Below are 14,230 nucleotides of genomic sequence, written 5' to 3'. Positions count from 1 at the left end.
CCATCTACCCCAGTCCGGGCAACCATGATTCTACTTTCCATTTCTATGTTAATTTGCCTGTTCGGGACATTTCTTTTTTTCTTTTCTTTTTTTTTGAGACGGAGTCTCGCTCTGTCACTCAGGCTGGAGTGCAGTGGCGCGATCTTAGCTCACTGCGAGCTCCACCTCCCAGGTTCAAGCGATTCTTCTGCCTCAGCTTCCCGAGTAGCTGGGACTACAGGCGCCTGCCACCATGCCCGGCTGATTTCTGTATTTTTAGTGGAGATGGGGTTTCGCCGTATTGGCCAGGCTGGTCTCGAGCTCCCGGCCTCAGGTGATCCGCCTGCCTTGGACTCCTAAAGTGCTGGGATTACAGGCGTGAGCCACTGCGCTCGGCCTGACATTATAAATGAGATCATACCCCTGTGAGGTCCTTTCACTCAGCATATGTCGACAGTAGTGTTTTGATTTGTGCTGACTGGGTGGTGGTTTCACTGGGCAGTGCTCTGACTTAGGGTGGAGATCAAGCCTTTTTCCTATGCTCATGAGCCTTTTGTGTTTTCAGGGCTCCATTGGCCTCCAGAGGACTGGGAGCCTGCCCCGGAAAAGGGGAGAGAGGGCGAGCCAGAGAGGATCCCCCCGACCTCTGTCCTTCCATTGTACTGGTGAGGATACCCCCCGTTCCCTGCTTCCTTCCTGCATCAGCACCCATCCTGCAGCAGAGGATGGAGGAAACCCGCACCTATGCCTGCAGGGGGAGAAGTGGAGGGGCTCAGGCCAGGGTGTATCCAGCCCCGTAACCTGGTCCCCTCTATCCTAGAATCCCTGGAGGCCTCAGCTCTCCCACCAGCAGTGGGGGACTCCGGCAGATACCCCCTCTACCAGCTGCTGAACTGTGGCCGTGGGAATAGGTGAGACGTCAGAGAGAAGGTGGGGAGATGGGAGAAGAGTCCCAGCCACTGTAACCCACCCCGTCTGTGTTCCCTCCTCCTAGCTGTGGGGCCGTCCACCCGGACATTGCCCACATGGAGCGGCTCCTGCAGCAGGCCATGGCGGAGAGGGAGCGGCTGCTCAAGGCCCGGGTGAGAGCCCAGGCCATCCTCTTAGGAACAGAAGACTGCCCCAGCCCTTCTTCCCTCAGACCCGGGAGACCCCTAGTCCCTCCTCCCTCAGACCCAGGAGTCTAGACCCAGCCCCTCCTCCCTCAGACCCAGGGGTCCAGGCCCCCAGCCCCACCTCCTTCAGACCCAGGATTCCAGGCCCCCAGCCCCTCTACCCTCAGAACATGGAACCTAGGACATTCTCCAGCCACCCCATCATCTTATGGGCTGGCATCCTCATTGAGTGCTTCATCCTGAATCCACAGGAAGGAACAAGAAGGGGCACGGAAGGTTCCTCAGGCTCTGCTGTCCCTGCCATCATGGTCAGTCCCACCCCTGCCCTCATGCCTACCTCTCCCTGCTCTGTTTCTCCCCCTGACCTATGCCCTTTCTTACATCTGACCCTTTCCTTTCCTCCAATGGAACAGAAAAGTGTCCAGGGCTTGGCAAGGGAAAGGGAACTGCAGAGGACCAGTTCCTGTTCCCATGACCCGTCGATGGTCATCTCTATGTGTGGCAGGTCCTCGGGTAACTTGCTCTACTCTGCCTCGGTTTCCTCTTCTGTACATTGGTGACAATGTCAGCAGTCAGTACAGAAGGAGGACAAGTCCATGCTGGGACTTATTCCTGGCCTCTAGCAATCCTCCTACCTCAGCCTCTCAGAGTACTGTGATTATAATGTGAACCACTATACCCAGTCCATGCTGGAACTTTTCAAAATCATTTAAAATTTTGTTTTTGGCCAGGTGCGGTGGCTCATGCCTGTAATCCTAGCACTTTGGGAGGCCAAGGTGGGTAGATCACCTGAGGTCAGGAGTTTGCAACCAGCCTGGCCAACATGGCGAAACCCCATCTCTACTGAAAATACAAAAATTAGCCAGGTGTGGTGGCACATGCCTGTAATCCCAGCTACTCAGGAGGCTGAGGCACGAGAATCACTTGAACCCAGAGGTGGAGGTTGCAGTGAGCCGAGATCACGCCATTGCACTCCAGCCTTGGCGACAAGAATGAAACTCCATCTCAAAAAAAAAAAAAAAAAAAAAAAAAAACCAAAACACTGTTTTTATTTTTATTAAAAATTTTTTTTTATTTTAGAAAAATTCAAGCATATGCATGAGAGAAGGAGTAGATTAATAGACCCCCAGGTGCCCACTGCGCAGCTTCAATCATTTTCTTTTTTTTTTTTTTTGAGACGGAGTCTTGCTCTGTCGCCCAGGCTGGAGTGCAGTGGCCAGATCTCAGCTCACTGCAAGCTCTGCCTCCCGGGTTCACGCCATTCTCCTGCCTCAGCCTCCCGAGCAGCTGGGACTACAGGCGCCCGCCACCCTCGCCCGGCTAGTTTTTTGTATTTTTCAGTAGAGACGGGGTTTCACTGTGTTAGCCAGGATGGTCTCGATCTCCTGACCTCATGATCCGCCCGTCTCAGCCTCCCAAAGTGCTGGGATTACAGGCTTGAGCCACCGCGCCCGGCCCCTATATTTTTAATGTATTTTATTTTTGTAGAGATAGAGTCTTGCTGTGTTGTCCAGGCTGATCTCAAACTCCTGGACTCAAACAATCCTCCCATCTCAGCCTCCCAAAGTGCTAGAATTACAAGCATGAGCCCCTGGTGCCTAGCCACCAATTTTATTTTACTAATCCCATACCTACATCCCACTCTGCACCGAAGTATTTTAAAGCAAAATATTGTATCCTTTCACTCAAACATCACTATTTATCGCCAATAGATAGGCTCGTTTTTCGGGGGACGGAGTTTTCTCTTGTCGCCCAGGCTAGGGTGCAGCAATGTGATCTCAGCTTACTGGAACCTCCATCTCCCTGGTTCAAGTGATTCTCCTACCTCAGCCTCCCAAGTAGCTGGGACTACAGGTGCCTACCACCACACCCAGCTAATTTTTTTTTTTTTTTTTTTTTTTTAGTAGAGATGGGGTTTTGCCATGTTGTCCAGGCTGGCCTTGAACTCCTGACCTCAGGTGATCTGCCTGCCTTGGCCTCAAAAAGTGCTGGGATTACAAGTGTGAGCCACTGTGCCTGGCCAGTAGGTTTTTTTTTTCTTTAACATAACAAAAATTCCATTGCCATATCTTATAAGATTATTAATTTCATTATATTGTAATATATAGTCCATATTCACGTTTCTCTCATTGTCTCCAAAATAAATATATTTTTAAATTTATTTTTTATTTTTCTTTTCCTTTTTTTTTTTTGTTTTTTCAAGACGGAGTCTCACTTTGTTGCCCAAGCTGGAGTGCAGTGGCACTATCTCGGCTCACTGCAACCTCTGCCTCCAGGGTTCAAGCGATTCTCCTGCCTCAGCCTCTGGAGTAGCTGGGATTTCAGGCGCCCACCACCATGCCTGGCTAATTTTGTATTTATAGTAGAGACGGGGTTTCACCATGTTGGCCAGGCTGGTTTCGAACTCCTGATCTCAGGTGATCCACCCACCTTGGCCTCCCAAAGTGCTGGCATTACAGGCACGAGCTACCGTGCCTGACTTTGTTTTCTATTTTTAACAGTAGAGACACTATATTGGCCAGGCTGGTATTGAATTCCTGGCCTTGAGCCTCCCTTCTGGCCAGCCAAAGTGCTAAGATAGGCCTGAGCCACCATGCCTGACCCAAAATATCTTTTCACAGTTGATTTATTTGAATCTATATGCAAAGCACACACTATGCATTTGGTTTAATGTCTCTTAAATCTTTTAATTTCTAACAGTTCTGCCTCCCCATTAAAAAAAAATAACCGCTATTTATTTGTGAAATAATCCATTTATCCTGTTGACTTTTTCACATTCTTGATTTAGCTGACAGCTCCCTTACATAAATTATATTTTTACCTATACTAATAATATTCATAGAATGGATGCATTTTGTTATAAAGAATGATAAAGCTAGGCACAGTAGCTCACGCCTATAATCTCAGCACTTTGAGAGGCTGAGGTGGGAGGATCACTTGAGTCCCAGAGCTGGAGACCAGCCTGGGCAGCATAGTCAGACCCTCATCTCTACAGAAAGTTAAAAAACTAGCAGGTGTGGTGGTGCATGCCTGTGGTCCTAGCTACTCAGGAGGCTGAGGTGGGAGGATTGCTTGAGCCCAGTAGGTGGAGTCTGCAGTGAGCTATGATTGCACCACTGCACTACGGCTTCAGTGACAGAGTGAGACCCCACCTCAAAAAAAAAAAGAATGGTAGATAAAGTATTAAGAAAGTGGTCGCTTTCTTCCTGACCTCACTTCTACTGCTGAGAAGCCTTCAGATCTATGTTTATACTTTTCCACAGGCACCAATCAAGCCATATTTTGTGAATTTATTTGCCTCATAAATAAGCACATCCTTCCCAACCTTTTTGTTTTTACCACCATCTGTCCTTCCCTTATTCATTTCAGCCAATATTTATTGAGTGCCTACTGTGTGCTAGATCCTGGGTTATAGCAGTGACCAAGATAACAGTCCCCACCTTTGGGGGAAGCTGATGTTTTAAGGGGGAAGGAAGATGGACACAAAACAACATCAATATGTAAAGTAAACAGCATGTCAGAGGCTGATAAGAGCCAGGGAGCAAAATAAGGCAGGAACAGCAGTGGGGTCTTCTGCGTTGTTAGGCATAAGCTTGTGCTCATTAAAAACGAAGCACAGGCCAGGTGCGGTGGCTCACGCCTGTAATCCCAGCACTTTGGGAGGCCAAGGCAGGCAGATCACCTGAGGCTGGGAGTTCGAGACCAGCCTGACCAATGTAGAGAAATCCCATCTCTACTAAAAATAGAAAAATTAGCCGGGCGTGGTGGCATGTGCCTGTAGTCCCAGCTACCTGAGAGGCTGAGGCGGGAGAATCGCTTGAACTGGGAAGCAGAGGTTGCAATGAGCCAAGATCACACCACTGCACTCCAGCCTGGGCGACAGAGTGAGACTCTGTCTCAAAACAAACAAACAAACAATTGTTCCTGCTCTGGTGTTCTGCCTGGCTTGTAGTGTCATCATGTATTAAACAGTCCCCTGCTGTGTGCCTTGTCACCTGCCCTACACCCCTGCTGTCTTTTGTGCACATGAGCAAGTGTGTCTCTGGGCTTCACACCTAGAAGGGGAACCTCTGGGTTGGAGACCCTGACGGCAGTCAGCTAATCCTTGAAACAGTCTCCAGAGGAGGGTGCTGTGATAAACCCTGTGTTTTAGCGCAGGGAACTGAGGCTCCCAGAGGGACAGGAGTTCTGTGGAGGTGACATATAGCTGGGCAGTGGTGGAGTCCCAAGCCCATCCCTGGTCTTCTCCTAGATTGGGGCCCAGCTCCCTACGTCCTAGTTCAGTGACCTTGGAGAGTCACCTCTTCTTAAAGCCTCAGTTTCTTGATCTGTCTAGTGGGGGACATTAATGGGTTGTTTTGGAGAAGAAACGAAATAATCACAGTGAGCACTTGGCATAGTGCCTGACACAGAGCGGGAGCTTCCACACATGGTGGCGATCCTTGGTCTTCCTGTGTGGATTTGGGGAGATTGCAGGCCCAGCGGGTGCTCTTCAAACCTGGCCTTTCCCTCCCTGCAGTCCTCCTCCCTAATCCTTCTCATTTCCCCACCTCACTCTCCTGTCTCCAACCAGTAAATCTCATCTCTTTCTCATCCCTTCTTGCTCTGGCCTTGCTTCAGTTTTCTTTCTTTCTTTCTTTCTTTTTTTGAGACACGATATCCCTTTGTCACCCAGGCTGGAGTGCAGTGGTCTGATCTCGGCTCACTGCAACCTCCACCTCCTGGGCTAAAGCCCTCCTCCCACCTCAGCCTCCTAATTAGCTGGGATCCTAGGCATACGCCACCACACCTGGCTAATTTTTGTATTATTATTTTTTTGAGATGGAGTTTCGCTCTTGTTGCCCAGGCTGGAGTGCAATGGTGCCATCTTGACTCACGGCAACTTCCACCTCCCGGGTTCAAGCGATTCTCCTGCCTCAGCCTCCCGAGTAGCTGGGATTACTGGCATGCGCCACCACGCCCGGCTAATTTTGTATTTTTAGCAGAGACGGGGTTTCTCCATGTTGGTCAGGCTGGTCTCGAACTCCTGTCCTTGGGTGATCCGCCCACTTTGGCTTCCCAAAGTGCTAGGATTACAGACGTGAGCCACTGAGCCCGGCCTAAGTTTTGTATTTTTTGTAGAGACGGGGTTTCACCATTTTGCCCCAGGCTGGTCTCAAACTCCTGGGTTTAAGGGATCCTCCCCTCTTGGCCTCCCAAAGTGCTGGGATTACAGGTGTGAGCCTCCGCACCCATCCTGCTTCAGTTTTCTAACTCCTTGACACTCAAAGTGTGGCTGGTGGAACAGCAGCATCAGGGCCCACCTGGGAGCTTGTCAGACATGCAGAACCTCTCCCCTTACTCCAGACCCCACCCTGAAATGACTGAATCAGAGTCTGCATTTTTTTTTTTTTTAAGACACGGAGTCTTGCTCTGTCACCCAGGCTGGAGTGCAGTGGTGCGATCTCGGCTCACTGCAAGCTCCACCTCCTGGGTTCATGCCATTCTCCTGCCTCAGCCTCCTGAGTAGCTGGGACTACAGGCGCCTGCCACCACACCTGGCTAATTTTTTGTCTTTTTAGTAGAGACAGGGTTTCACTATGTTAGCCAGGATGATCTCGATCTCCTGACCTCATGATCCGCCTGCCTCGGCCTCCCAAAGTGCTGGCATTACAGGTGTGAGCCACCGCACCCAGCCCAGAGTCTGCATTTTAACATTTTAACAAAAATCCCCAGCAGATCTGCTTGCATGAAGAAATCTGAGATGTACTGAACCTCCGTTTGACCTCTGGAATCCTACCACTGTTTGCAGGGATTATTTGGGAAGAATAGGTTGGATCAGACCAGCTCATAGTCAGGCTCTCATAAATAATGGACACTTGTCTTGCCTTAAATCCTCCTCCTCAACCTGTATGACCATCTGAGGTGACCACTCTACCTGGTGAGTTCTGGCTTTGTCAGCTCTGGCTGTGTGACTTGTCTCGAGCGACTTAACCTCTCTGAGTCTTGGTTTCCACATCTGTGAAATGGAGATAAATGTACTTACCCCTCTAGGAGAGTTTGAGGGGGCAGAGATTATACCTAGAAAGTACTTAGCAGAGGATTATATTCATCAATTTCAATCACAACAATAACAACAACAATAATAATGTAAACAAGCACTCTCTGTTTTATTTTTGAGACAGGGTCTCACTCAGTCACCCAGGCTGGAGTGCAGTGGTGCAATCATAGCTCAGTGCAATTTCCATCTCCTGGGCTCAAGCGATCCTCCTGGACTCAGTTTCTTTAGTAGCTGGAACTACAGGTGTGCGCCACCAGGCCCAGCTAATTTTCTGGATTTTTAGTAGAGATGGGGTCTCTCTATATTGCCCAGGCTGGTCTCCAACTCATAGCCTCAAGTGATCCTTCCACTTTAGCTTCCCAAAGTGCTGGGATTACAGGCATGAGCCACTGCACATAGCTTCTCTTTTCTCTCTCTCTCTCTCTCTAAATAGAGAAGGGGTCTTCTGTGTTGCCCAGCCTGGTTTCAAACTCCTGGGATCAAGGGATCCTCCCACCTCAGTCTCCTGAGTAGCTGGAATTACAGGCTCAAGCCACCACACAGGCTCCAATCTTCATTTCTTTTTTTCAAAAAAAATTTTTTTTTTCAGAGACAGGATCTCACTGTGTTGCCCACGCTGCCCTTGAATTCTTAGGCCTAAGTGATCCTCCTGCCTCAGCTTCCCAAAGTCCTGAGATTACAGGCATGAACCACCATGCCCAGCCCGATCTTCATTTTGCTAGGCCTCTGATGTTTCAGGGTGAGCTCTAGCGTCAGAAAGACCTGGGTTCGTGTCCCAGTTCTGCTGCCTAGAAGCTCTGTGTGACCTCGGGTGCATTATGTCATCTCTCTGTACCTCATTTTGCTCATTTGTAAAATGGGGCTCACAGTTGCCATGAAGTGCCAAGGAGCTATTGTCCATAAAGCCCTGGGCAGAGCATCATAGTCAATCCATGTAGCCATTGCATTCGTCAGATGGTCTTTGTTAATATTACCCTTTAAAGACTGTAGTGGGCCTTACACTCAAGCTGCTATGACTTGCTCCCCTGGAGGGGCTCCAGGCTGTAGAATCCCCCAGCCCTTACATCAGCTGCCTCTTCTCTTTGCTCCCCAGGCCCCGCCCACCCCACCCCACCCTCCAGGCCCACGAATCTTGGATCTCCGGCAGCATCTGGAGGGATGGGGCCACAACCCAGAAAACTGCCCACATGTGCAGGTGTCTGGGGGCTGCTGCCGCGGACCCCTGGTGAAGATGGGTGGCCGCATCAAGACCTGGAGGAAGCGATGGTTCTGCTTTGACCGCCAAGCCCGCCGCTTGGCCTACTATGCGGGTAAGCCCAGCCTGGCCACCATGGGCCCCGGGATGCTGGAATTCCACTCCGGAGGCCTTTCCCCTACAGGCACCAGAAGTCCTGGCCACCACTTTCCATGTTCCCCAGGATCCGGAAGTTTGGTTCCTTAGCTCCTACCTTCCCTACAACCCAGGAGTCCAGGCTCTCAGCTCCCTCTTTCCTCCAGATCCTGGAGTCCAGATCCCCAGCCCCTCTTTAAGTCACCCGGAATTCAAACTCCCAGCCCTCCTTAGGGGTGTAGATAACAGATAGATAACAGCTTAATACAATTCAAGCTTCCCAGGGCCCATGTTCCTAAGACACCCATGAGTCTGAACCTACACTGTCAGCTGCCCCCAGTCCTCCAACAGCCAGGAGTCTCAGGCCTTGTCCTTCTTCTCTAGGAGAATCAATTATTCCAAACCTCTCCTTGGACACTTTTTTTTTTGAGACGGAGTCTTGCTCTGTCACCCAGGCTGAAGTGCAGTGGCGTGATCTCAGCTCACTGTAAACTCCGCCTCCCAGGTTTAAGTGAGTCTCCTGCCTCAGCCTCCTGAATGGCTGGGACTATCGGCTCTTGCCACCACACCCGGCTAATTTTTTGTATTTTTAGTAGAGACGGGGTTTCACTGTGTTAACCTGGATGGTCTTGATTTCCTGACCTTGTGATCCGCCTGCCTCGTCCTCCCAAAGTGCTGGGATTACAGGCGTGAGCCACTGTTCCCAGCCTCCTTAGACACTTGTATTGCCTTAAATCCTTCTCCCCTAACCTGTATGACCATCTGACTTTACCTAGTGAGTCCTGGCCTTGTCACCTCTGGCTGTGTGACTTGTGCTGGGTGACTTAACATCTCTTGAGTCTTGGTTTCCACATCTGTGAAGTGGAGATAAATGTACTTACCCCTCCAGGAGAGTTTAAGGGGGTTAGAGATTATACCTAGAAAGTACTAGAGTACTCCCTGAGTTCCTTCCCTTCTCAGAGTCCAAGGCACTCAGAGCCTAGGATTCCAGCTCCACAGACCCCACTCCCCAATAGTGTCCAGTTTCTGCACCCAGTCTCCCATCCAGCATTAACATTCACTCACCTCTCAACCTTTAGAGACCTTCAGACTCTTGTCACCATGTTTTGTACCCCAAATCCAGTCTCAGGACTTAGGGCCAATGACCCTCACCTCGACACACACAGATACACCTTTCTCATTGGCTCTCTTTTTCTCTTACCTCCCCTACCAGACAAGGAAGAGACCAAGCTCAAAGGTGTCATCTACTTCCAGGCCATTGAGGAAGTGTATTACGACCACTTACGCTGTGCCTTCAAGGTGAAGCCCCTCAATGTCATCCTACCATCCCAGTTGGAGTCCGAGTTGGAGTCAGGCCTTATCTCATCCCTGGCTCATCCTGGGGAAAACCACTCGCAGCTTCTCCTGTCAGGGTACTTACAGGAGTACCTGTTTGTCACAGAAGACAAACAGGTCACCTGACTGCAGGGACTAAAAATTAAGAGCCCACACTCTGGCTTTCAGCTACTATTAATTTTCTTTTCTTTTCTTTTCTTTTTTAAGACAAGAGTCTCATTCTGTCTCCCAGGCTGGAGTGCAGTGGCGCTATCTCTGCTCACTGCAACCTCTGCCTCCCTGGTTCAAGCTATTCTCCTGCCTCAGCCTCCCGAGTAGCTGGGATTACAGGTGTGCCACTGTGTCTGGCTAATTTTTGTATTTTTAGTAGAGACGGCGTTTCACTATGTTGGCCAGGCTGGTCTCAAACTCCTGACCTCATGATCTGCCCGCCTTGGCCTCTCAAAGTGCTGGGATTACAAGCGTGAGCCATCACACCATCACATGTGGCTCTCTCTCTCTCTTTTTTTTTTTTTTAAGACAGAGTCTGGCTCTGCCACCCAGGCTGGAGTGCAGTGGCGCTATATTGGCTCACTGTAACCTCCGCCTCCTGGGTTCAAGTAATTCTCCTGCTTTAGCCTCCCGAGTAGTTGGGATTACAGGCGTGCCACCACACATGGCTAACTTTTGTATTTTTAGTTGAGATGGGGTTTCACTGTGTTAGCCAGGCTGGTCTCGAACTCCTGACCTCAAGATCTGCCCACCTTGGCCTCCCAGAGTGCTGGGATTACAGGCGTGAGCCACCGCGCCTGGCCTGTCACTGTTAATTTTCTTGGAACAAAAGTTTTAGAGCCAAAATATGGCAAACTCTGATGTCAAACTGGGAATGAATGAAGAGTTCAGAGCAAGGGTGGGGCAGCCTGGGAGCATCTAAAGGAGATGATCTGCCAGGCGTGGTGGCTCACGCCTGTAATCCCAACATTTTGGGAGACCGAGATGGGAGGATTGTATGAGGCCAGGAGTTCGAGCATGGTCAACATAGTAATATTCCATCTCTCTTTTTTGTTTGAATTTTTAAATGAAAAACAAATAAAGGAACTGGTTGTTACTTGGCTCCTGCCAACAGTTGCCAAGTGGGAGTGGGCCCCAGAGAACTCAGGAATTGGAACTTGTATAAAAGCACAGTGCCAAAAATTTAAATGTTGGCAACTGATACAATATTTAGAAAGCTCTGTGGAGAATAACCAAACTGTGGCTTTTTAGCAGTTAGGTTGGAATCTCAGCTATGTGACATCAGGAAAGTGAATTCCTTTCTTTAGCCTTAGTTTTCTTTGTTTCTTTTCTTCTTTTTTTTTTTTTTTTTGAGACAGGGTCTTGCTCTGTCGCCCAGGCTGGAGTGCAGTGGCACAATCATAGCTCACTGTAGCCTCTATCTCTCAGGCTCAAGCAATCCTCCTACCTCAGCCTCCTGAGTAGCTAGGACTATATATGCGTGCCACTACACCCAGCTAATTTGTTTTGTTTTGTTTTGTTTTTCTGGTATTTTTTGTAGAGATGGGGTCTCCCTATGTTGCCCAGGCTGGTTTCGAACTCCTAAGTTCAAGCAGTCCATCCATTTCAACCTCCCAAAGTGCTGGGATTGCAGGCATGAGCCACCCAGCCTGGCCAGCCTTAGTTTTTTCATGTGTAGAATGGGCACGCATCAACGCATTCCATCAGGGTTATTGAGAAGACTAAAAACAGATTATGGACATAAGGGATTTACTCAATTTGGGATTGGCACGTGGGTACTCAATAACGGATTCTAGGCACTAACTTTCCCAAGGTACAAGGGGACCTAGATTTTGGGGAGGTGGAATTTGAATGCCTATATATCTAATATTGGAGAAGTTAGGCTGAGAGAAGGCGCCATAAGTCATACTTTTAAATTTCTCGGCCTGGCGCGGTGGCTCATGCCTGCAAGCCCAGCACTTTGGGAGGCCGACACGAGTGAATCACGAGGTCAAGAGATCGAGACCAGCCTGACCAGCACGGTGAAACGCCGTCTGTACTAAAAATACAAAAATTAGCCGGGCATGGTGGCACAGGCCTGTAATCCCAGCTACTCTGGAGGCTGAGGCAGGAGAATTGCTTGAACCCGAGAGGTGGATGTTGCAGTGAGCCAAGATCGCGCCACGGCCCTCCAGCCTGGCGACAGAGCGAGACTCCGTCTCAAAAAAAAAAAGAAAAAGAAAAAACATTTATCTTGCCCATAATTTATCAATAGCGCTCTACAAATGTTAATTTTAAGCACTTTCCTGTGTTAATTCATTTAATCCTAATAACCCAGTGAGGTAGGTGGCATCATTTGGGAAGACAGGGAAACTGACATTCAGATACTTAAGTACCTTGTCCAGTGTCACACAGACTGTAAGTAGCAAGGCTGGGTTCGCACCCAGACTGTGGCCAGTGTCTTTTGTCCTCATTACCCTCATTTTCTGCTTATTCCAGAGCCCCAGCCCCCGCCTGACCTTCTGCGTGAAAACCTACGAACGCCTTTTCTACATGGTGGCTCCGAGTGCCGAAGCCATGCGCATTTGGATGGACGTCATTGTGACAGCAGCTGACGAAAACCACGCCCCCTGAGTGGCACCGCCCACTTGGGGGGAAGTCCTTTCGAGGCTCCGCAGGCGCGAGGGCGTTCCTAGGCCCCGCCCACTGCCGGCAAGCTTGGGAGCACGCCTTTGGAACTCTCCCGGGAATTCTGCAGGCCCCCACAGCTCGGCTGGCCTGAGCTGCTGCGTTCTGGGTTGCTGGTGCCTTGCCCCCGACGGGATCGCCAGCCCCGACGGGATCGCCAGCCCCTGAGGCCCTGCCCGGGGCAGGAGGAAGATTGCAGGGGCAGGAAGAAACTATTTATTGGTGCTCCTGTGATACCGAATTAAATACGGAGGAAAAACAGGAATTGCTGCTGTGGTTTCCAGCCTAGGCGTCCGGGGCCCCTTGGCCCTTAGGCAGGACATCTGAGTTATCGGTGCCTCTGGGAGCCACGCGTCCCACAGCCGGCTCTCTTTAGGAGTGGAGGCCTTCAACTCTAAGGCCATGGCTGGGAGAAGAGGGTGAGAGGCTTGCGTCCTTAGTGTTTGGCAGTTTTGCTTTTTTAGTTTGTAGGTCCTTCTGTTTCCACCCTTTCTGGCCTGACCAGCTGCTGGAAATTTCTAGGAACTCCTAGGCTTCCCCCCGTTAGGCCTTTGCCTACGTTGTTCCCTCTGCCTTTTTCTTCGCTTTTTTTCCTTTTTTTATTTTATCTATTTTTATAGAGATGGGGTCTCACTGTGTTGCCCAGGCTGGTCTCCAACTCCTGGACTCAAGCGATCCACCCACCTTAGCCTCCCAAGGTACTGAGATTACAGATGTGAGCCACTATGCCTGGCCCTCCTCCTTCCCTTAATCAGATGCACCTCATTCTTCCAGCCTTAGTTCAGTTGTCACCTCCTTCAGGAAGCCCTCACTGACTTTCCTGGCTGGGTCAGGCACCCCCTTTTGAACTCTATCATCCCTCCCTGAGGACCCTGGGTCATCATGGGCGATGGATCTGTGTCCTTTATGCACTGAGAGCTCCATGAGGCAGAGCCAGCATTGTCCTGGTCACTGCTGTTCCCAGCCCCATAGAGCATGTCTCATTCCATGAAAGTGGAAGAAAAACAAAAAACAAAACTCTCTTCCCTTTCACCTCTGGGCCTTTGTACATTCTGTTCCTTTTGCTTAGGCACCTCTCCCCATTCCACGAAAGCCCTACTCATCATTTCACTTTTAGTTCCTGTGTTAAGTCTTTTTCTCCAGGAAGCCTTCCCTGATTGTCCTGGCAGGTCAGATGCTTCCTCCGGGCTTTGCTTTTTTTTGAGACAGAATCTCCGTCTGTCGCCCAGGCTGGAGTGCAGTGGTGCAATCTCGGCTCACTGCAACCTCCACTCTCAGGTTCAAACGATTCTCCTGCCGCAGGCTCCTGAGTAGCTAGGATTACAGGCACCCGCCACCACACCACGCCTGGCTATTTTCTTTTTTCTTTTTGTATTTTTAATAGAGATGGGGTTTCACCATGTTGGCCAGGCTAGCCTCCAACTCCTGGGCTCAAGCGATCTGCCTGTCTCAGCCTCCCAAAGTGCTGGGATTACAGACATGAGCCACTGCTCCTGGCCCTGGGGTTTTCATTATAACCCTGACCGCTCCACCTGTGCCTCCCCATTCGCAACCCTGATCATTCTATCCTGTGCTTCTCTCATCGTGGCCTTGACTACCCAGGATCATCACTGCTGTTGAGTCTGTCTCCTGCTCTGGACTGGGAGTGAGCACTGTCTTGGTCACCACTGAGCCCTTGGTACAGCAGAGGGCCTGGTGCGTACTGGGTATGGAGGGATCATCTGGTGATTGAATAAACTGATGGGAAGGTGATGCTAAGGGCTGGGGACCGTC

General features: G+C 50.1%; 1 protein-coding gene across 5 annotated transcripts in view; it reads left to right on the top strand.

Moving 5' to 3' along the window:
• The window catches only part of PHLDB3 (pleckstrin homology like domain family B member 3), a 31,995-nt gene extending 19,273 nt beyond the window's left edge, over positions 1 to 12,722 (top strand). For 4 of the 5 annotated variants that reach the window (XM_030912662.1, XM_010372421.2, XM_030912663.1 and 1 more), the window contains 7 exons: positions 545 to 644; positions 800 to 890; positions 974 to 1,061; positions 1,346 to 1,402; positions 8,228 to 8,444; positions 9,678 to 9,763; positions 12,269 to 12,722. In XM_030912662.1, the coding sequence (XP_030768522.1) occupies positions 545 to 644; positions 800 to 890; positions 974 to 1,061; positions 1,346 to 1,402; positions 8,228 to 8,444; positions 9,678 to 9,763; positions 12,269 to 12,403 (774 nt within the window). In that variant the 3' untranslated portion in view covers positions 12,404 to 12,722. Of the gene's footprint in view, positions 1 to 544; positions 645 to 799; positions 891 to 973; positions 1,062 to 1,345; positions 1,673 to 8,227; positions 8,445 to 9,677; positions 9,764 to 12,268 lie in introns of those variants that run through there. The other variant, XM_030912664.1, reaches the window with a different exon arrangement.
• The last annotated feature ends 1,508 nt before the right edge of the window (positions 12,723 to 14,230 follow it).

Source organism: Rhinopithecus roxellana, chromosome 12 (assembly GCF_007565055.1).
Source record: "Rhinopithecus roxellana isolate Shanxi Qingling chromosome 12, ASM756505v1, whole genome shotgun sequence".
NCBI classification, from domain to species: Eukaryota; Metazoa; Chordata; class Mammalia; order Primates; family Cercopithecidae; genus Rhinopithecus; species Rhinopithecus roxellana.
Note: the sequence above shows the minus strand (reverse complement) of the source record. Positions and strands in the feature narration are given on the sequence as shown.